The sequence below is a fragment of the Schistocerca gregaria genome, chromosome 1, assembly GCF_023897955.1.
Source record: "Schistocerca gregaria isolate iqSchGreg1 chromosome 1, iqSchGreg1.2, whole genome shotgun sequence".
NCBI lineage: Eukaryota > Metazoa > Arthropoda > Insecta > Orthoptera > Acrididae > Schistocerca > Schistocerca gregaria.
Genome location: NC_064920.1, coordinates 1,186,228,681 through 1,186,251,976, shown reverse-complemented (window position 1 = coordinate 1,186,251,976; position 23,296 = coordinate 1,186,228,681). Strand labels below are relative to the sequence as shown.

Here is a 23,296-nt window from a genome sequence, read left to right as displayed (position 1 = left end):
AGACAGGACTGATGGAGTACATCAAAAAAGTTCACAGAAAGGCAGCACATTTTGCATTATCACGAAATATGAGAGAGAGTGTCACAGAAATGATACAGGATTTGGGCTGCACATCATTAAAAGAAAGGAGTTTTTCATTGCGACGGAATCTTCTTACGAAATTCCAATCACCAACTTTCTCCTCCAAATGCGAAATAGTTTGTTGACACCGAGCTACATAGGGAAGAATGATCACCACGATAAAATAAGGGAAATCAGAGCTTGCATGGAAATATATAGGTGTTCATTCTTCCCGTGCACTATACTAGATAGGAATAATAGAGAATTGTGAAGGTGGTTCAATGAACCCACTGCCAGGCACTTAAATGTGATTTGTGGAGTATTTATGTAGATGTTGATGTAGATGTTATTCAGTTAATGGGTTAAAATTTTTTTTTTAAATTTCTCCTGCTTTGTCAAGTTATTTCTAATCCCTGTATTAACTTCTACAACTGCTCTAATTTTTTTCTTCCTATAATATTTTTTTCATTTGGAATCTTTGTGCATGTGACTTTAATTATTTTCATGCATTAACACAGATTTAATTTCTTGCATTTCATCATTCTATATTTTCATCCACGTTATTGCACTCATTATTCATTATTTATACTCATAATTTTGCTAGAATTTTGTTTTCTTACAATCCCTTCTTTTGTTCAAATTTTCATCTACATTATTTTGTCCATAGTGTAACAAGAATTTATGTTTTAAATGTTTATATGAGAATCACCATCCAATAAAAAGTAAATCCTTTTAATTTTGTCTTTTGTTTTTTAACTGATAGATTGCCATTTTCAAATATTTTAGTATTACAATAGATAAATATAAATAATTAAAATCACATGCACAAAGTTTTAAGGTGGAAAAAGACTGATTGGAAGAAGAGTGAGAAACAACTGAAAAAGTTAATATGTTGATTAAAAATTACATGACAAAGAAATAGAAATAAAACAATCACATTTGTACCCATTAACTGATTAAATATAATGATCAAAGTCAGTTTGATAGAGATTAAAAAATAAAACTACAGGGCACCTACTGAGATTCAAACCCACAACCTCCTGTATTTGAGGCTTGGGCTATAACCATTACCCTACACTACCAATTCATAAATTATTATTTTTAAAGCTGTAGAGCATCATGTGAAATTCCAAATTTTTTTCATCTATTACTCACAAACAAGAGCCCTCCAAGGTGAATGGTTGCAGGGTCTAATACCTGGGTCCTTAACCTACAGCACCAAACAAATAGTTTCATAAAGCTGATCCCATCTCTTGGTACCTTCCCTTGTAAGACATCAAGAAATCATCAATTTAGTGGGTTGAGGGGAAGAGGGGCAGCAAGAAACAAATACAGTAAGCAAGTCCCAACGAATGTAGGTTGCAATAGTTATGTGGAGATAAAAAGGCTTGCACAAAATAGAGTATCATGGACAGTTGCATCAAACATGTTTTCAGACTAAACACCGCCACAACATTCTGTCTGTTTGTAATTTTAAAACCAGTTTTTGGACTAAAGGCCACACCAACATTCTGTCTGTTTGTAATTTTAAAGTTTTCTCAAGATAATTTTGCTACTCAACTCACCAGATGTTTCATCCATACGTTTAGAGGCTTGATGTTCATCTGTTTTCGTTGGTGATGCAGAATAAATTTGTTGAAAATTCCTTCTGTTGTCCATTTCAGCAGCTGCTTTGCAGGCACTGGGGCTTTCAGGCATGCCTTGTGCTCTCTTCTGTTCTACACATTGCCGACAGCGACTAAAAAACATATGGTATCAACTGTTTTATGCAAATAAAGAATACAAATGTCTTGCCATTGTGGAATTTAAAACTATTCTGGCATACAGATGGTTCAATGAAATTTCATGGAACAATCTTACTTATGATGCGTTAACTTACGTTCTGTTCAGTGTTACATATAGTAACAGTCCAGCAGAAAGTAAGAATACTGCTGAGCACACTGTAGGCACTATCACATAAACATCTTCATAAAAGCGGGACGTATTTGTCAAGCTTTGACTTTCCTGCATTGGAGCAACAGTGGCTGGAAAAGAATAATTACTTATAAATTTATAAGCCACTTGCTGTGTGCAGTACATGAACATAAGTCTTATGAATGTCTTTAACTCACAGTAATTAACAAAGGAAATTTACATACCTCCAGTAACAGTTGTCGTGGCAATATTGAAATGCACTCTTGTTGAGCCAGCACTGTTGTGTGCAGTAAGTCTTAACTGATACCAAGTGGCTGGTTGCAAGTCACCTATCAGAAACTTTTTTGGAGGCACATTGTTATCAACAAGGATCCAATGACTTCCACTCCCCTGTATTCGATATTCAACAACAAAATATAACATAGGGCATCCTCCATCTGGCCACGTTGACAGGTACAAATACAGTGAAGTTGCATTTGCCAAGACAAGTGAGTTAAAATTTGGTAGTTCTGGTTCTGCAAAACAATTTATCATTCCACAAATATTATAAAGATAACTTTTAATTTTTTAACATAAAAGTAAAAATAGGTAAATGATAAATGTCTGAACAGAATTGTGTGATGATTCTATATCTGCTGTAAGTAGTAGCTGCATTTATGTACAACACAGCCAATTACACAAAGGGAAAAAAAACAATATTGTTTTCACTTTATCTGAACTTCAAAAGACCCATTACGATACAGCAATGTTTTTATCAGATAAGTTCAGGATGGAGTTTCTTCATTTCCCTACATGTACACTTGACTACAAATTTTGAATAACAAAAAATATGGACTGGAATAATGGCAATATTATAAGAAGGATAGATTGCTGCTCACCATATGGAGGTCGTGGAAGCAGACTGCCACATACATTTTGCCAATAGGTGTTATGCCTAATCCTGAATCTATGAAGCCAGCCTATGTATTCTGGACACTCATAACACCCAATTTTTAGCATTTTCTTGCGCATTTTCACAAATATATTTCCACTTGCAGCCAAATTTTTGTTGCTATGAACATGGCAAAATTATTTAAATAACAGATTATCACCTCTCAAGCCACATGCACTGGGGAATGAGCATTTGGTTGAAAGATTTTAATTTCCCTTCCACAAATTAAGGATGTAACTTTCATTTTTGAATATTTCACTGCACTATGTTTCAACCCCTGTATCCTGCATAGTCATATCTTGAAAGCGTTTTCTTTCTTTCAGATACATGTCAAGGATTAGACCTTTTTATTTCAAAGTGAGTTGCATGTTTGCAACATTGTAGCACATGAAACACAAATTTCTCAATGTATAACCACAAATAAAGCAGTATACTATCAGCACTTCTGCACTTTAAAAACAAATACACATTTGGTGGTAACTTAAAACAATGCACAATAGCTTGACATACTGCCCACTGTTGCTTTTCAAGTTCCAGAAACTGTGATGGAATTCTGTCTGATTGTGCATTGATAAATAGTTTTATTTGCATTTGGGAGATAGTGTCAGTGCCCCTGTCTGTCATTAAGAATGCTCATTCTCTCTTTACAAGCATTAATCCCGACTTGCGGGGTCTGCTATTATGGTCCACTGGATTTGGTGTGTTAATTGGTTAATTGTAAGGAGTGGCCAGATGCCCTTCCTGTCACCATCCCGTAACTCCCCCCCCCCCCCCCCCCCACCCCCCCCCCCCCTCTCTCTCCCCGGACAGAAACTGGGAAACTGTGTACCTCAACTGTCTGCGTCTAGTGTAATCCATGGAACAGTGCGAATGTGTGTCAAAGGTCAGTGAGCTGTGTAACTGAGGCAGAATTGGGGACCAGCCCGGTATTCACCTAGCGGGATGTGGTAAACTGCCTAAAAACCACATCCAGGCTGGTCGGCACACCGGCCCTCATCGTAAGTCCATTGGGTGGATTTGAACAGGGACCAGGAAGCAGCGCGTTAGCACTCTCGGTTACCCTGGTGGGTATTAAGAATGCTCATTATCTAGAAGAAGTGATATGCACTGTATACAAATATTGCACTTGGGCATCCATGACAGCTTAACACCCCAGACAACCACTACTAATTAATTATGGTATATCTTGTACGGAAATCTTACAGTCACAGCATCTTTGGCACCCCTCTTAGCTTGGTGCTCCAAGCAGCAGGTTGTGTTTTTGGGCCTTAAACTGACCCTGATGTTCCTGACAACGAATTTTAAAGCATCCATAATTCAGAGGTGCCTGCTACTCTGAGATGTCTGTTAGAGCAGTTTCACAATTATACATTCTTATGTTTACAAATTCATTTTGTTACATTTAAGTACTAATTCATTCATCGTGTTATGTTATGTCTCCAATGACACAATCTGAAACAACTCAAACTGAGTTTGATACATGAGAAACTATATCAATTTTGGAAATCAACTGAGTTTCCACATAACTAGTAGACAGTGCCAATTCAATCCTTGAAACTTGCAAATTACTAACTAGATGATATAATAAGACAATAGAAAATCCTGTATGGAATGTAGCAATATTATGAATAGTTGCTACTCACCATCCAGCAGAGATGCTGAGTCGCAGACAGGCACAACATAAAGAGTGTCAGAAACTGAGCTTTCGGCCAAAAAGGCCTTCATTGGAAATACACAAAACTAACACTCCCAGTCAAGCAAATGCAACCCACACACACATGACCACAGCCTCTGGCTGCTGAGGCCACATTGCAAGCAACAGAAGAAGACGGGAGCAATAGCCGGTTGGTGGGCGTAAGGAGGAGTTCTGGACAGGGAAGGAGAGGGATAACAAGACAGTTGTGGGGGACAGAAAACTGCTGCTTATTGGAACATACAGGAACGAGGTAAAGAGTGGCTAGAACAGCTAGGTCAATCAACAGGTTAGATGGCGGCAAGCGGAGTGGTCAGAAAAGGAGAGAAATAAAAAGACTGTGGGTGCGCTTGTGGAATAGAAGGCTGTGGAGTTGGATCAGGGAAGGGGGTAGGTGAGTGAAAGGCAATGACTAATGAAGGATAAGACCAGGAGGGTTACAGAAAAGTACAATACATTGCAGGCAGAGTACCCACCCATGCAGTTCAGAAAAGCTGGTGTTGGTGGGAAGGATACAAATGTCACAAGCAGTGAACCAGTCATTGAAATGAAGAATGCCGTGTTGGGTAGCATGCACAGCAATGGGTTGGTCCAGCTGTTTGTTGGCCACAGCTTATCATACAGATGGACAGTTTGTTGGTTGTTATGCCCATGTTGAATGCAGCACATTGGTTGCAGCTTAGCTGATAGATCACATGACTGCTATCACGGGTAGCCCTGCCTTTGACGAGGTAGGTGAGGGTCAATCCATTTCAGGTCACCCAGGCAATGTTGCTTAATATTTTTTATTTTCCAAACTTTTTTATCATCATGTGTTCCCTATAGGTAGACAGTGACAAAACACAGTTGGAATAAATTGTATAAGCCATTTTCTTTAGTTGTTTTTAAAATGCCAGTTGGGCAAATTTTTTATGGAAAATGTGGTTTGCGGAAAGCTTAATTGCCAAGTTATTTTAAAAGGTATCAGAATAATTTAAAGATCAGCATATTCAGTATGAAATGTACTTCGGGGATATATATACATTTAAAATTTTACTTACTTGCAAGAGAGTCAGTCAAACTCTCTCTGTAAATACTCACGAGAAATTTATACTTTTTAAGACCACAAATTTTTATTAAGGAAGAGAGAATCTCTAATAATATGTTATTCAGTTGTTGAGTACTTACATAACAACCTGCAGTATAAGTTTTAGTCCTAAGAGAGTTCACCTGTTTTTCTAGAGCTTTTCAACAATGGCCAAATACCTTTTGTCAATTTTCACAGGCCAATGTCTAAACTCGGACTAAATGAAAACAAGTGAAAATTGTGCAGGACTCATAGGAATAGCTCACAAAAAATGATTGCTGAGACTCATCTACATTCAAAGTAGCAGAGCAGTGAATTTCAGTAAAAAAGCAACCCTTCTACATGCTCGTTCAGTGCCAAGTTATCAAACAATGGCTTGAAATTAATACAGCTGACACCAGTCGAATGATGTTTAAATCATTGCACACATTAAATGATGAAATATTTCTATTGTTAAGTAGGATATTTCACTGCATAGTTTATCAGTTATGTTGTATGTTCTACCAGACACTGTTGTAAGTTCCAATGGAGTCACTTTTCATACCTTTACAGGCATCCAAGCAGTATCACTTTTGGAAAGTTGAAAGGCAATTTTTGGTCCAGAAGGGTGAAATAAATCCACCAAAACATCACTGTTATCTTCAAATTTTCCAAGCCACCACTTCTCACCATACATACAAACAAGATAGTCACTATTTGTGGATGATGATGTGTTTGTAAAAGTATTGAAGTTTGAAGATCATCAAAATGTGACCCTTTGGAAGTAACAAAACATCTTATTTGTTTGTCACTTATGGGGATGTATCTGTGATAGCTCCTTGTTCCCTAAGCTGGTAGACTACATTCAAATCTATCAGTCAGCTTTGTTTTAATTTATTCTGTCAACAGTGTTTGACTATATCTCGTGAAGTTAGGATCTGTTTTTTGTAATGTCTTTAAAGGGCAGCTCAAGTAATTTCTCGTTTCGTTGTTCTGCCTATCCCATCACAAGAATTGTTTCCAAGTGGTGAGGCAAAGAAATTCCACTCTACTATAAACCAGAATCATTTTAGTGCTGGCAAACTTCAATGAAATTTTTCTTATCTTTGTACTGTCTAAAGCACCATTGTTAAAGTAAATGACTATTTGAACATTACATATGATATTATTAATTTCTCTAATGACGTGATGTTGAAAAGTAAACACAGTCGTGGTATTATGATCGAGGTAATCATTAATGACACAAACAGATTTGCAACATAAGTTGTCTTCCTTTTTAAAGTATATGACAACCAGATGCAGTGTCACTCGTGTATTAGTCTAGTGAAAACTCTGAACTTCACCCCGTACTCTAAACATATAGTTTCCTGCAAAATCACCAATCACTCAACAGTGGGTTTCTTTCAGGTTTTCTTTCGTTTCCTTGAAATATTGGGCTCAAGATTTTGAGATAAAGTGATAGTATTTTAAAAGAAACAGCTTATCAACAAGAGAATGTAAAAAAAGACAGGGTGCTGGGAAAATATAGCAAGCAAAGGGCGAAAAAGGGAAACTGTTGAAAAAACTTTAGAAATTCAGTTATTAAATCAGTTTGGCTTGCTATCTGAAGTAGTGGAGGAAGGGCCTCATCCAAATGTAGTTGAATGTAGTACGAAACAGAATATTACCTTAAAGAAAAAAGACAGGTTGGGATCAAATCAGAATAGGACAAGAAGAATTCTGCTTCTAGGTAGCAGTTATGATTCGTGTGTGCATTTCTTATGCACTTCCACATCATAACAGTTTTCATGGGATTGATCAATGGAATGCATAATTAACTAACTAACTAACTAGATAACATCACTTGTCTAATGAGTTCAGCTATATCAGTTTGTACCCATTGCTTGAAAATTACTTTGACATGCAAGATATCAAGTTCTTTTTTAAAGATGTCAAGTAGGCTACCTGTTGCGGTACCTTATGCACAGGAGTTAAGCATGAATTTTTCATTATTAATGTCACAATACCATGAAATCTATCATGCCATTATAATTCACACTAAGCTTTGCTGCTTCTATCATAAGCTTCATATTCTGATGATGCTTGCAAATGCATACACTCAGAGTTCCAGATGAACCCGGAAGAATGCATAACTTTGTCATAGAAGCTGTGATGCTCATTCAGTGAGAGATGAATTAATCTTTTCTGCTTCTGCACCTTAACATTGTTAATCACATCTGAAACATACTCCTTTTCACCAGGACATAAGCAGCTATTTTTCATCATCCTTGTAAAAGACACAATTAATAATAACTTCACTGATGTTGTTGGCAACTTGTCTTTTTTCTGACCATGATCTTGGCAAGATCCTAATTATTTTAATTTTATCAGCTTTACTAGAACTTTGAATTTTTCTTTCATTTTGGTGATAAGTATATCATAATCATTTTGTATATTTTTTGTATTATTTTGATTCTGAGTTTTAAAGTCATTGTGGAGAGATTCTTGCAATTTTTCCTTGCTTGTAATTTTATCAGTTTTTCTTTGTAAAACTGACAGTCACTGTTCTGTGTTAAGCTTTGTTATTTTACAAAAAGGAGATACTTCGAAAGTTTCATGAATGGATTCTGCTTGATGCAAAGGTTTGTGCTCAACTAATTCAAAAGGCCCAGGAAGAAATTCACACTCATTTTCAACACTATTTGCTGCTTCTTTAACTGGTTTTTCTACAAATATTCTTGATGCACAAGTTGGACATACAGCTCGTCCAGGAATTTGGTTAATATCCACATTTTTGCTCTTGGAAAGGTGTTCAACTAGTATTTCATATAAACCATTTTGGTTTTTCTCTTGTGAGTACAAAAATGCATCACATGTGGTTGTATTTGTCTAAATATTTGTCTTTATAGTAATGGCAAATATTAGTAATTTCTTCTGAAATCTTAATTTTACCAGACATTGTTCTTCTGCTGACAAGTCACTAACCCTTATTAATTCTTGAGGCACTTCTTTCTTGTAGTGTTGTTTATGGTACTGTTCACCTATTAGTACACCCACAAAACAATTCATACTTATTACTTGAACAAGCTGTTATTCTTCAGAACAACTGAAGGTGGAAGTGATCAAGTGTACGCTTGCAAAACTCTCAATGACTTGTTCACTGACTTCGGCACATGTAAAGAAAATAGTATGAATAGTGACTCCATTTGAAATTAAAACAGTGTCTGGTGAAACACACAACATAACCTTAAACTATGCAATGAAATATCAAGTCTTTTTAACTCTTTAATGAAAATTTCATCTGGTGAGTAGTTACAATTAACATTTAAATCTAAATATATGGAGATGTAAATAAAACAGAAAGAAACTTCCACATGGGAAAAATATATTAAAAACAAAGATTCCAAGACTTACCAAGCGGGAAAGCGCCGGCAGACAGGCACATGAACAAAACACACAAACACACACACAGAATTACGAGCTTTCGCAACTGGCAGTTGCTTCGTCAGGAAAGAGGGAAGGAGAGGGAAAAATGAAAGGATGTGGGTTTTAAGGGAGAGGGTAAGGAGTCATTCCAATCCCGGGAGCGGAAAGACTTCCCTTAGGGGAAAAAAAGGACAGGTGTACACTCACGCACACACACACACACATATCCATCCGCACATACACAGACACAAGCAGACATATTTAAAGGCAAAGAGTAAGGGCAGAGATGTCAGTCGAGGCGGAAGTACAGAGGCAAAGAAGTTGTTGAAAGACAGGTGAGGTATGAGCGGCGGCAACTTGAAATTAGCGGAGGTTGAGGCCTGGCGGATATCGAGAAGAGAGGATATACTGAAGGGCGAGTTCCCATCTCCGGAGTTCGGATAGGTTGGTGTTGGTGGGAAGTATCCAGATAACTCGGACGGTGTAACACTGTGCCAAGATGTGCTGGCCGTGCATCAAGGCATGTTTAGCCACAGGGTGATCCTCATTACCAACAAACACTGTCTGCCTGTGTCCATTCATGCGAATGGACAGTTTGTTGCTGGTCATTCCCACATAGAAAGCGTCACAGTGCAGGCAGGTCAGTTGGTAAATCACGTGGGTGCTTTCACACGTGGCTCTCCCTTTGATCGTGTACACCTTCCGGGTTACAGGACTGGAGTAGGTGGTGGTGGGAGGGTGCATAGGACAGGTTTTACACCGGGGCGGTTGCAAGGGTAGGAGCCAGAGGGTAGGGGAGGTGGTTTGGGGATTTCATAGGGATGAACCAAGAGGTTACGAAGGTTAGGTGGACGGTGGAAAGACACTCTTGGTGGAGTGGGGAGGATTTCATGAAAGATGGATCTCATTTCGGGGCAGGATTTTAGGAAGTCGTATCCCTGCTGGAGAGTCACATTCAAGGTCTGATCCAGTCCCGGGAAGTATTCTGTTACAAGTGGGGCACTTTTGGGGTTCTTCTGTGAGTAGTTCTGGGTTTGAGGGGATGAGGAAGTGGCTCTGGTTATCTGCTTCTGTACCAGGTTGGGAGGGTAGTTGCGGGATGCGAAAGCTGTTTTCAGGTTGTTGGTGTAATGGTCGAGGGATTCAGGACTGGAGCAGATTCGTTTGCCACGAAGGCCTAGGCTGTAGGGAAGGGACCGTTTGATATGGAATGGGTGGCAGCTGTCATAATGGAGGTACTGTTGCTTGTTGGTGGGTTTGATGTGGACGGATGTGTGCAGCTGGCCATTGGACAGATAGAGGTCAATGTCTAGGAAAGTGGCATGGGATTTGGAGTAGGACCAGGTGAATCTGATAGAACCAAAGGAGTTGAGGTTGGAGAGGAAATTCTGGAGTTGTTCTTCACTGTGAGTCCAGATCATGAACATGTCATCAATAAATCTGTACCAAACTTTGGGTTGGCAGGCTTGGGTAACCAAGAAGGCTTACTCTAAGCGACCCATAAATAGGTTGGCATACGAGGGGGCCATCCTGGTACCCATGGCTGTTCCCTTTAATTGTTGGTATGTCTGGCCTTCAAAAGTGAAGAAGTTGTGGGTCAGGATGAAGCTGGCTAAGGTGACGAGGAAAGAGGTTTTAGGTAGGGTGGCAGGTGATCGGCGTGAAAGGAAGTGCTCCATTGCACCGAGGCCCTGGACGTGCGGGATATTTGTGTATAGGGAAGTGGCATCAATGGTTACAAGGATGGTTTCCGGGGCTAACAGACTGGGTACAGATTCCAGGCGTTTGAGAAAGTGGTTGGTGTCTTTGATGAAGGATGGGAGACTGCATGTAATGGGTTGAAGGTGTTGATCTACGTAGGCAGAGATACGTTCTGTGGGGGCTTGGTAACCAGCTACAATGGGGCGGCCAGGATTTTTGGGTTTGTGAATTTTAGGAAGTAGGTAGAAGGTAGGAGTGCGAGGTATCGGTGGGGTGAGGAGTTTGATGGAGTCAGGTGAAAGGTTTTGTAGGGGGCCTAAGGTTCTGAGGATTCCTTGAAGCTCCGCCTGGACATCAGGAATGGGATTACCTCGGCAAACTTTGTATGTGGAGTTGTCTGAAAGCTGACGCAGTCCCTCAGCCACATACTCCCGACAATCAAGTACCACAGTCGTGGAACCCTTGTCAGCCGGAAGAATGATGATGGATCGGTCAGCTTTCAGATCACGGATAGCCTGGGATTCGGCTGTGGTGATGTTGGGAGTAGGATTAAGGTTTTTCAAGAAAGATTGAGAGGCAAGGCTGGAAGTGAGAAACTCCTGGAAGTTTTGGAGAGGGTGATTTTGAGGAAGAGGAGATGGAGTTAAATCATTTAATTGTGCCATTGCTAATCATATAATTAACATTTAAATGTTTCCTGATGATTCCTTCACTATGCTGCAGTTTGCAAAAGCTCACATTTTTATTTATAACTCTCAAATAAATTGCCTTGTATTTTGCACATAATTAAAATACAACTGCTCATGAAAGTTTACAAAGATAATGGAGAAAATTTTGGAACTGTAGATATACAAACTGTTTACTCACCTGTTCCCTTGGTACTTGTACTGACAGTATCACTTGGCTGGCTGTCCCCAACTCTGTTGTGCGCTACAATATATGCATGATACGTGGCCCCACAGAGTAAAGTCTCCAGAGTGTGAGAATTTTTTTCAGCATCCAGCTGAACATACTGCCAATTCCCATGGTCCCGCTTATAATTCAGTATATAACCTGTACAGTAATGGAAAATGTTATATTTTTAAACTGGGAGCAAATGTACTTCTACAAGAGAAGTAAAATAAGTCAATAAAGATTTTGCAGGAGAGGGATGAAATATATTTTAACACAATGTGGCTAAGGAACTATGCTCTGCACATTAGAATTTGTCACAGAACCACTGGAGAAGGGGAGTTGTAAACAGTTACAGCTATTTATGTTGTTCCTAAAATTGAATCACCGTGAAGTCACTACATGTGAAGTCATCAAGGTCATCCTACTCATCATCTCAGATTTGGATGAAACTAGGCTTATTTGTTTTCCTTGTGGGGATAAGGAACCATACCAAATTTTAGCGTTGTATCTCTTTCTGTTTCCATTTTTATGGTACTTTAAATTTCAGAAGTTTAGTTGTTTTCAACATTTCAATGGCAAAAACTGACACTTGCTAACAGCTTAAAAAAAGTACAATTTTTTCAATTATCAGCCAAACAATATGAAATTTTAATACCATGTATCTGAAAAGTCTCTCTGCAGCAGCAAGCTTCATGTTTCCCACGTGGTGGGGCACAAAAGGTTGGCAGACATTCCAGTCTCACCTGCAAGTGTTTCGTAGACCTACAGTGGTAGGGTACGGGTAGTAGAGTTCTGTGTGTGTTGCAGCTGTTAGTTGTGTTATTGGCTAGGTCTTGTGTAAGGTGAGTGTAGTGAGAATGCTTACCATTACAGAGAGAGCATTTTTAGTGGAAGAGATTTTCCACGCAAAAGGAAACTTTAGAAAGCATGTGAGGCAGTAGTTTAGATTGTGTTTTCCTGCTTCAAGGTGTCAATGATGTGACACCGTGCATGATTTAATTCGCAAATTCCAGACGACAGTTTCAGTTCATGATGCACCATGAACTAGTAGGCCCACAAGTTTAACACAACAGAAGCTTAATGACATTTTGGACATCATGTTGTGGTGTCCAACAAAATGAGTGAGAAGATTATTGCAAGAGGCTAAAGTCTCTTGTATGACAGCATATAAAGCTATAACCAAAGAATTGTGGATGTAACTGTAGAAGCTGCTGTGCAACAATTACATTGTACAGACCATACAAAACGAATAGTGTATTGTGAATGGTTTCAGTGATTTGTTAACCAGCATAGAGCAGGTGTTTTAGATCAAACCTTTTTTACTGATGACGCTTGGTTTTACCTATCTGGCTACATTAATTCCCAAAACTCACGAATTTGGTCATCGGAAAATCCACATGCATTAAGAGAAATGCCATTGCATGCACATAAAATTGGAGTATGGGTTGCCACAACGCAAGCATGGATTGTAGAGCCTATCTTTTTTGTACTACTGTCACTTAGCATGTCTACTGTTTCCAGATAATTTATCCATTTATTGCTCTGCTGAATGAGAATGACATCACTCATTTATTTTTAACAAGACAAAACTACTGCTCATATGGCGTATCAGACCCTCCAACTTTTCCATAAAATCTTTGGAGACAGAGTAATTATGAAAGGTCTCTGTCCCCTGTGATCATCGGATCTGTCTCTGCCAGACTATTTCCTTTGGTATACTGCTAAAACATTTGTGTATAAAAATAACCCAAAGACAATAGATGAACTGAAGACTAACAACTGATTATCTGCATACAGTAACACATGGAACACTGGTAAAGGTGTTTGCAAATAAATGTAAATGTGTTGAACTATGCCTTCAAGAAAGAGGTAAAAATTTCCAGCACCTACTGTGATTTAGGTGAGAGCAGTGTGTTGAATTGAAATTACTAAATTTCACTGTTTTAATTGTAATAATGTTGAATCCCAACTTCTGACATAACTGCAGCCACTAGCAGTGAATCTCATCCCCTGGCTTATACAGCGACATGAATGTGCTGCCAACTTTATATGCCCTGCTAGATGAGACATAAGGAGCTTGCTGCAGTGGAGATACTTTGGGGGCACAAAGTATTTTGTTGTGCATAAAACATGGTTCACCATTACATTAACAAAATCACATAAAGGGAAAGGAATAATCACTTAAACACTTATCCATTTGAGAAATTTACTGGTGGAACCATTGTCTATTCCCATCACTAATGGCACTAACATTATCCAACAAGAAGTCAAAATGGCCATTCAAGAATTGAAGTGAAATCCTCCATCCTATAAAATGCTAATGATCTCAGTAGATCTTGTACAATATCATGATAGGTCTCAGCATATGGTTGCCTAAAACTTTCTTCAGTACTTCTGAAAGAGAGCTGTAGAGAGTTTCAGTGAGAGCATTAGGGAACAACTGACAGGAATGGGAGAAAGAAATACAGTAGAAGAAGAATGGGTTGCTCTGACGGACGAAATGGTGAAGGCAGCAGAGGATCAAGTAGGTGAAAAGACGAGGGCTAGTAGAAATCCTTGAGTAACAGAAGATATATTGAATTTAATTGATGAAAGGAGGAAATATAAAAATGCAGTAAATGAAGCAGGCAAAAAGGAATACAAACGTCTAAAAACTGAGATCGACAGAAAGTGCAAAATGGTTAAGCAGGGATGGCTAGAGGACAAATTTAAGGATGTAGAGGCTTATCTCACTAGGGGTAAGATAGATACTGCCTACAGGAAAATTAAAGAGACCTTTGGAGAAAAGAGAATCACTTGTATGAATACCAAGAGCTCAGATGGAAACCCAGTTCTAAGCAAAGGAGGGAAAGCAGAAAGGTGGAAGGAGTATATAGAGGGTCTATACAAGGGCGATGTTCTTGAGGACAATATTATAGAAATAGAAGAGAGTGTAGATGAAGATGAAATAGGAGATATGATACTGCATGAAGAGTTTGACAGAGCACTCAAAGACTTAAGTTGAAACAAGGCCCCACGAGTAGACAACATTCCATTAGAACTACTGATAGCCTTGGGAGAGCCAGCCCTGACAAAACTCTAGCATCTGGTGAGCAGGATGTATGAGACACGTGAAATACCCTCAGACTTCAAGAAGAATATAATAATTCCAATCCCAAAGAAAACAGAGATTGACAGATGTGAAAATTACCGAACTATCAGTTTATTAAGTCACAGCTGCAAAATACTAACACTAATTCTTTACTGACAAATGGAAAAATTGGTAGAAGCCGACCTCATGGAAGATCAGTTTGGATTCTGTGGAAATGTTGGAACACATGAGGCAATAATGACTCTACAACTTATCTTAGAAAATAGATTAAGGAAAGGCAAACCTATGTTTCTATCATTTGTAGACTTGGAAAAAGCTTCTGACAATGTTGACTGGAATACTATCTTTCAAATTCTGAGGTTGGCAGGGGTCAAATACAGGAAGCAAAAGGCTATTTACAATTTGTGCAGAAGCCAGATGGCAATTATAAGAATCAAGGGGCATGAAAGGGAAGCAGTGGTTGGGAAGGGAGTGAGACAGGGTTGTAGCCTATCCCCGATGTTATTCAATCTGTATATTGAGCAAGCAGTAAAGGAAACAAAAGAAAGATTCAGAGTAGGAATTAACATCCATGGAAAAGAAATAGAAACTTTGAGTTCACCGATGACATTGTAACTCTGTTGGAGACAGCAAACGACTTGGAAGAGCAGTAGAACAGAATGGACAGTGTCTTGAAAGGATATAAGATGAACATCGACAAAAGCAAAACGAAGATTTTGGAATGTAGTTGAATTAAGATGGGTGATGCTGAGGGAATTAGATTAGGTAATGAGACACTTAAAGTAGTAAATGAGTTTTGCTATTTGGGGAGCAAAATAACTGATGATGGTTTAAGTAGAGAGGGTACAAAATGTAGACTGACTATGGAAAGGAAAGCGTTTCTGAAGAAGAGAAATTTGTTAACATTGAGTATAGATTTAAGTGTCAGGAAGACAGTCGTGATAGTATTTGTATGGAGTGTGGCCATGTATGGAAGTGAAACGTGGACGATAAATAGTTTGGACAAGAAGAGAATAGAAGCTTTCAAAATGTGGTGCTACAGAAGAATGCTTGAAGATTAGATGGGTAGATAATGAGGAGGTATTGAATAGAATTGGCGAGAAGAGAAATTTGTGGCACAACTTAAATAGGAGAAGGGATTAGTTGGTAGGACATGTTCTGAGGCATAAAGGGATCACCAATTTAGTATTGGAGGGCAGCACGGAGGTTAAAAATCATAGAGGGATACCAAGAGATGAATACATTAAGCAAATTCAGAAGGATGTAGGTTGCAGTAGGTACTGGGAGATGAAGAATCTTGCACAGGATAGAGTAGCATGGAGAGCTGTATCAAACCAGTCTCTGGGCTGAAGACCGCAACAACAACAACAACAACAACAACAAGAGAAATGTTAACCAAAATTTTCCCTCCAGGTAGTAGTTCATTCTGAGCAGGCCATCTTTATTTTGTAATAGCACTTTTTTTGCCTTTTTGTGTGCTTTCCTTGACACATAAAAAGCAGCAGCGCTTTGCATCCATTCTGTAAAGTCGCAAGTCAAACCACTATGGCATTTTATTGCAGCAAGCTATCTTGCAGTACAGGCTCGTAGCTTTGGAGTTGGTGGCAGTGACAGCTGCCTGTATTTTGGTGTGACTCATTCGCACCTGCTGCTAGCATGACTGTGGGAAGCACTAGTTGTGTCAGTTCCAGCGACAAAATATTCAAACCCTTAAGAATCTAAATAAACTATACTAAATCTTATTCAATTTTGAAAAAAAACTTTATATTTAGCCTTTTGTTATATACAAAAAAGTTATTTGCAAAATCTCAACTTTCTTGCTGGGATCCTTTCAGAGTTAGAGAAAATTACCAAAAATAGACACTAGTAAGATTAAAGTCAGTTCAGATGCATAACAGTTTGTCCTTTGCTGTCACTTGGAATCATTATCGAAGTTTACAAAATTGAATTTTTGTACTTAATTAACATTCACTATTTTTCGTTTTTGTAATAGAGAATTCAGTAAGAATTAATATTCATTTAATAATTATTTGTTTTGTTGTGTAAATAAATGAGAGTGAATGAGAGTGTGTATGCGGGACATACGAAAAGATTCAATATTATCTCCTGTTAAATGTTATGTAACTTGGTCATGGGAAAGTGTGCAACAAGCTGTTGCAATGAAAGCTGTACTTCCTAGCTGATGACGTATGTCCAAGTGTGCATGTTTTTAGAATAAGGCAGCCAGAGTAGTTATTTGTAGAGTAATGATTTTCTAAAGTTATTTCAGGATTAGTTTTCATTTTGTTTGGTTTGGTGGAACATTTTATTAATGTCTGCAGCATAAAATTATGTAAATGCATCTGTGAATCTTGACTGGAGTTTAGGCATGAATATGATCTTGAAAGACTGATCTGATTGGTTGTTTATGTGATCAACCAATCAGAGTGCAGTCTTTTCTGTGTAGCAGTATATACGCTGTGAGCAACAGCATTGAGGCAGTCGTTGTCTTGCTGTTGGACGTGCAGATCATGCTGAATATGTCTGAAAAAGTTATATGTAAAATGAAGAAGGTAGTATTATTTTGCATTTCATTTATATTACCGTGAAAGCAGATGCATTTACGGACAGTATGTGAAAATTTGAGCTTTGTGTAGGAATTAGTTGGAGAGATAAATGCAAATAAATCTCAGCCTGTGTGAAGAATTTTGGTAAATTTTGGTACATTTCTGTCTGTCTTGCGTGTGTACTAGATGGTATGAGCTATGAGATGAGGACAGTGATATTAGCTGTTAGTTTTAAATGTGGGGTGATGACACCTATTTGAATTGGCATCTAATTAATTTCATCTCTCAATATATGGTAGGAACTCTTTTTATTAAGGCCATAAGTAAAGAAAAAAGTAACTCAACTGTTGTTAAATTGAACATCTTGTATTTCACTATGAAAACATAAAACTTACTGTGACCTTTGTAATTAATAATATATACCTGTAAATGAGAAGTATTTTGCCATCCAAATTGTCAGCTCAATGTAAAACTTTCAACTCTAACTCACTTAAAAGGTTGTAACTCACTCAAAAGGCCAGTCAGCAGTGGCCCCAGGGTTCCCCTGGGCTCGGAGGCTGACTCCAACACCTAACAACCATCACCCCAGAGTATTCTGCTAATGTTGGTAGTAAATGAGTGACCAGTTAAGTTTCAGGTGGATACAGGAGCAATGATAGCCTAATTAATTTAGATGCGTACAGGCTTTAGGGCAGCCTTGGATTGCAACAGTCACTATGTCAGCTTGTATTTTATAATAAACAGTGTAAGCTTTTATGTGCATGTCTATTGTGGCGGAGGGGGGTGGGGGTGGGGGGTGGTGGGGAGCAATTCTCAATCGCAGCATGTTATAAAGATATGGAATAGCAATTTAATTGTTTGACAGTGCAATGAAAAACCAGTTCAAAGTCACAAATTTAACTTTTTTTTATTTAGCTGATGAGTAGTTTTGGGATAGGACACATTTTCAAATCATTGTAAAACAGTTAAATATTGATAGTTCCAGAAAAGCAAAAACCATGTCAACAATTTGCAAATGATCAGTTACAGTGCATACATATAACTGTCTGTGCAGTAACAGTTCATTTGCACATTTCTGACATGTTCTTGCGTTTTTGGAAATACCATTCTTTACTAGGTTATGATGGGTCTCAGGCCAAAGCTAATCCTCAAGTGAATAAAAAAAAGTGAAATTTGCAACTTTGGACTGGTTTTTCACGGTACTGATTAACAAAAGTTGCCGACCCACAGCTATTTCAGCATGCTGGAAGTTTGTTAATTGCTAGTAATTAAGTCCATTTAGAGTATCAATTGGTTCCCTTTCAAGATTTGGACTTTCACTACGGTTGTACAGCAAACTGTTTGAGAATACATTTTTTGAGGATCATGTTCCCTTAAGCAATTCCTAAATTTTGTAGCCCCTGTGCCAATTCTCTTCACCATGTATGACATTGTCAAAGGCAAGCTGCAGCATTGGCAAGAACTCAGCATTGTTTCTCCTATTTCATCTAGTCAGTGGGCCACCCCTTGGATGGTGATTCAGAAGCCAAATGATGCCATGTGTGGCATTTTTAAACAGACAGTCAATGTGCAATGTAGCATAGATTCACATCAGAAATCTTAATGAGCATATGCTGTAATGTTGTTTATTGACTAAACTGATGAAAAAATGGTGTGCTGTGTACAGTTATGATGAATTATGTTGGAATTGTCATGAAATACAGTTTATATTCTAAAATATGCTTAATGGAAATAAACAAATACTAAAACTAACACTTATAAAATTTATGCAGAGAATTCTAAAGGTTATTATCATTAAGCAATATACAGAGAACAAGGAATCTGTAATTATAAAGTTATTAAATGTTTTATGAATCTTGTATTATTGTGGAAATATATTTTCAGTACTTTGGCAATTTTAATCATATTATTTTGATTTGTTTATTAGTCTGAAACTATTGTAATGATGTATAAATTCAAATTCTGTAACTTTTTCTGGAAAACTTTGTAACTTTTAATTGAAACATCTAAATTTCTGTATTACACTCTGTATATATTCATATTTTCATTACTGACAGGAATATAAGGAATGGTGTCAGCAGCGGAGGAGGCTCAGTTTCATCACAGGTTTTGTAAGTGTCAGTGATATGTCAACATTCTGACATGAAACATGTGCAAATTTGTAATGCAAATAAACAATAATTTTAAATAAATCAAGTGTTTCAACTGCATAATTTCACTATAATTGATTAATCAAGACAAGCAAATCCTGAAATTATAGAGAAACCAAGACATTCTTACAGGTGGACACAAACTGCAGCAAAGAGATACTCCCAGTTTTCAGTCATCATGAAATTAAAGTAAGAACTAACTTTCATAGCCCAACAAAGTAGTTATATTGTAAGTTTCTGGCAAATCAGTCAGGGGACCACATTTTTCTTGCTGTTCAGAGTCTATTGCGTGGATCCTGTTATCCTTAGATAACGAAACTGTTCAATAATTGTTATCGATGTAAATGTTCAAAGTGAATGCTTGCCAAAATTTAATGTTAATACTCATCAAACGCCATGCTAGTAATGATAGAAACTCTGTCCTGAAGCGACACGTGAAAATACGACATACAAACTGAGAATAAATCACTGAAGTTGTTCCATAAATAACACTTTATCCCAAACCAAACTCATTGTTAAATTGAGTTATGAAATACGGCATCCAAGGCTGTTCCTCGCAACTGCACAGACGCGATGCAGCTTCTGACACTGAGTACGCGCTTATACGAATCTAGAAGAGAACTGGCGCCTGGCCTAGCTCGCAAGCTCTTATTTATATAGCCGTGGTGCGGATCACCAAAGGTGCAGCCGACAACATTTGCCTTACTGACTAGCCACTGGGCTAACAAAACACCACTTCAAGTTACTAAATAATTAATTGCTTCATTTGCTGAAGGCCAATGAAGCTCTCAATTTAATTGTACAATCAGCACACAGCTAAGTGTCTATAATAAAATTTTAATGTGGCTAGGTTAGGTATTTTTTCAAGAGAATTATTTTAGTACTACTGCATGCAATAGACGAGCTCTGAACTTGCCTTTTGGACAGATGCTACAGCTATAGTTTTATAGCTACCTTTTTGAAACTTATCACATCTTTGTTATTATAGCATACCTCCATTCTACCTAAATTTAAACACCCTAGCTTTATCTAATCACTTACTTAATCTACCTTGCTTCTGAACTTTTAGGACACAAAAACAGAAAATCATGAATTTCTACCAAAATATTACTTTGTGAGATCCAGCATGCTGTTTCCATTAAATTACAATGAAAAAGGAATCCAAATATAAATTTTGAAGCTTCTAGCTCCTTCCTGCTGCGCCAATGATTTTTACATTAAACATCCAAATTTTGAAAACTGTTAAAGTTGCCAAACTGAAACTTAACACATTATTAATTTAGCATCACTCCTGACATGCTATCAACTTTTCAGATTATTTACTTTATTTTTTAGGTATTGTGCAACATTCGTGACATCAAAGCTAGTTACAGTGGACTAGGCTGGCACACAATGGAAAGCATATGAATTTTATATGGTGTGAGTAGGCTGCTTCCCTACATGGTGACTTGAAGCACACCAGCTAGTGACGTTGGTAACTGCTATGCCACAATGCACGCACCACAGCTTCGAGCAATATTCTTAGTGAGTACTATCCTTTTTTTTAGCTAGGAATTTTATTTTATTTTATTCATTTCTTTCTTTCTTTCAATACATTATTTCACAGCACAATATTGTGCTATAGCATGTGGATGGAGAGCAGGTCATGACATTTAATTTATTATCGTCTTCATATAATTAACAATCTAACAGTATAAATACAAATTTCAAATATTACTTATTTGGTTTATTAAGCACAAAAGCCATTTTCATGAGCTTCACAACACAAAACATGTGATTTATAGGGCCTAATTAAAGTAGCAAGTGATATTAAAATGGAAAAACACTGTAAGATTTGAGAAATAGTTCTTCCTATATATTTCATCTAGAGAATAGAAACTTTTTTCAACCAAAAACTTATTTAGTTTACTTTTAACTAATTGATTATTTTCCTGCAGGTATTTAACATCACTATGTATTCTCAAATTTCCTTCTCGTGTTATGATGGTGGTATATCTGATTTGTTTCATACTGAGAAGGAGTGTAAAGCATGAATGTCATGATCAAAAAGAGATAATATAAAATGGTTAATATCCCTGTCATCTCAAAAAGATTTCAACATGAGGTTCTTGGAGGTACTCCAGACACATCTCAAAATCTTTTTCTGAAGACATTTTTCAGTGGTGGTGATTTTGTCCCACATGATGATTCCACAACACATCAGTGAATGGAAGTAACCAAAATGGGTCAGATTTTGTGACATTCAGGTCTCCAATATCTGGGATCATCTTGATAGCAAAAGTTACTGAGTAAGCCTTTTCAAGGTTTGGAGGATGTGGTGTTGCCAGTTAAACCCATTATCTATATGGACACCTTACAATTTCAACATTATACCTTCTTTATCCACTAGCTCTTATGTTCAATAACCATCTTTTGTTTGCTCCCGTGATCAGAATGGAATTGAATGCAACAGATTTTGTTGGAGTTTATTGCTGGATAGTTTACTGTGAGTCAGTTAAGAACATTTAAAAGTCAATGGTTGGCATTAAACTCTAATGAGTCAGTGAATGTTTTATTGTCTATCACATTGTATGTGTCATCTACAAACAACGTGAAGTTCACTGCTTTGTTGGAGGGAGAGATAGATCAATGATGCATATAAGAAATAGCAGGGGACAAAGGAAGGAACCTTGTGGACCACCATATAGTACCATTCTCCAGTCAGACTCTACTCTCCTACCAGCATGCTATTTCCATCAAACACTACTTTCTGTTGTCTGTCCTGTACATGTAATTGAGGAAGTTACTACACAGTCCTGGGATTACCCAGTGGCAGGCTTTCTCTGTAAGTATCTTGTGGTCAATACAGTTGAAAGCCTTAGACAGGACACAAAATATGCCAATGGGCAATGTCTTCTTGGCAAAGCATTCCCAGACCTTATCCGTAAATGAAAATATGGCTGCAGTTGTAGTGATCACTGTTTTCTGTGGTTTCGTGCTCTTTATATCAAAGTTTTAAAAGAGATTGGTAATCCTAGCAAACATTAATTTTCCATGTTTTTAGAAAATTGAGCCAAAAGTGAGACTTTCCTCCAATGCTAAGTAGCATATTGGGAAACAAGTTTCCTCCATCAATTAGCTGCCACGTTTTCTGCTTAGGATTATAATTTGTAAGATCTGTGGCACTTTCTTTTTGAAGAGTCACTTCACTGTGGTACATTTCATTGTTGCAAGGAAGATACCTCGACTGAGGGAGCTGTTGAATATATGAACCAGGGCTGCCTTTACCATCTGATTTCAGCAGGGTTTTAGTATTTCTGCTGAAATGTTTCAGTACCTGTTGAGCTGTGATTCTAAAAGAAGTGATTGTTTTCCTTACTTCCTGTACTGTTATAGGAGCTACACCTATCTGATCTATAGAATTAAGGAAATGTTCTTTTAGTATTTTTCCTCAACTACATTCAAAAAGTGCTCATTAAAGATTTCTTTCACAGTCACCCAAGTTTATTAATTTTAGAACTCAAATACCAACTTTCAGACTCCTGAATAACTTTAATTAACACTGCAATATGTGCTCTTCACAATACAAATCTTAGGTTGTCAAACAATGGAAAATCCAGAATGGAATAATGATAATATTATGAAAAGGATAGAGTGCTACACACCACACAGAGGAAATGTTGGATCGCTGACAGGCACAATAGCCTGAACATTAGATCACCTACATTTACAAATTCTTGTATACTGCATTGAAAAACTTTATCACAAAATGATCAAAATGTGTGACAGAAGAATGAGCACATAAAAATTACACCAATCTAGGGTCCTTGCCAGTCAAAATTGTAATTTGATAATAAAACCAATAGCATTCCAACACCATAGAGGAC

General features: G+C 37.6%; 1 protein-coding gene across 1 annotated transcript in view; it reads right to left on the bottom strand.

Moving 5' to 3' along the window:
- The window catches only part of LOC126284516 (Down syndrome cell adhesion molecule-like protein Dscam2), a 1,260,408-nt gene that overhangs the window by 37,383 nt on the left and 1,199,729 nt on the right, over positions 1 to 23,296 (bottom strand). The window contains exons 30-33 of the mRNA XM_049983498.1: positions 11,617 to 11,802; positions 2,199 to 2,489; positions 1,940 to 2,084; positions 1,626 to 1,798 (exon numbers count right to left, since the gene is read on the bottom strand). Coding sequence (XP_049839455.1) covers positions 1,626 to 1,798; positions 1,940 to 2,084; positions 2,199 to 2,489; positions 11,617 to 11,802 — 795 coding nt within the window. The remainder of the gene's footprint in view (positions 1 to 1,625; positions 1,799 to 1,939; positions 2,085 to 2,198; positions 2,490 to 11,616; positions 11,803 to 23,296) is intronic.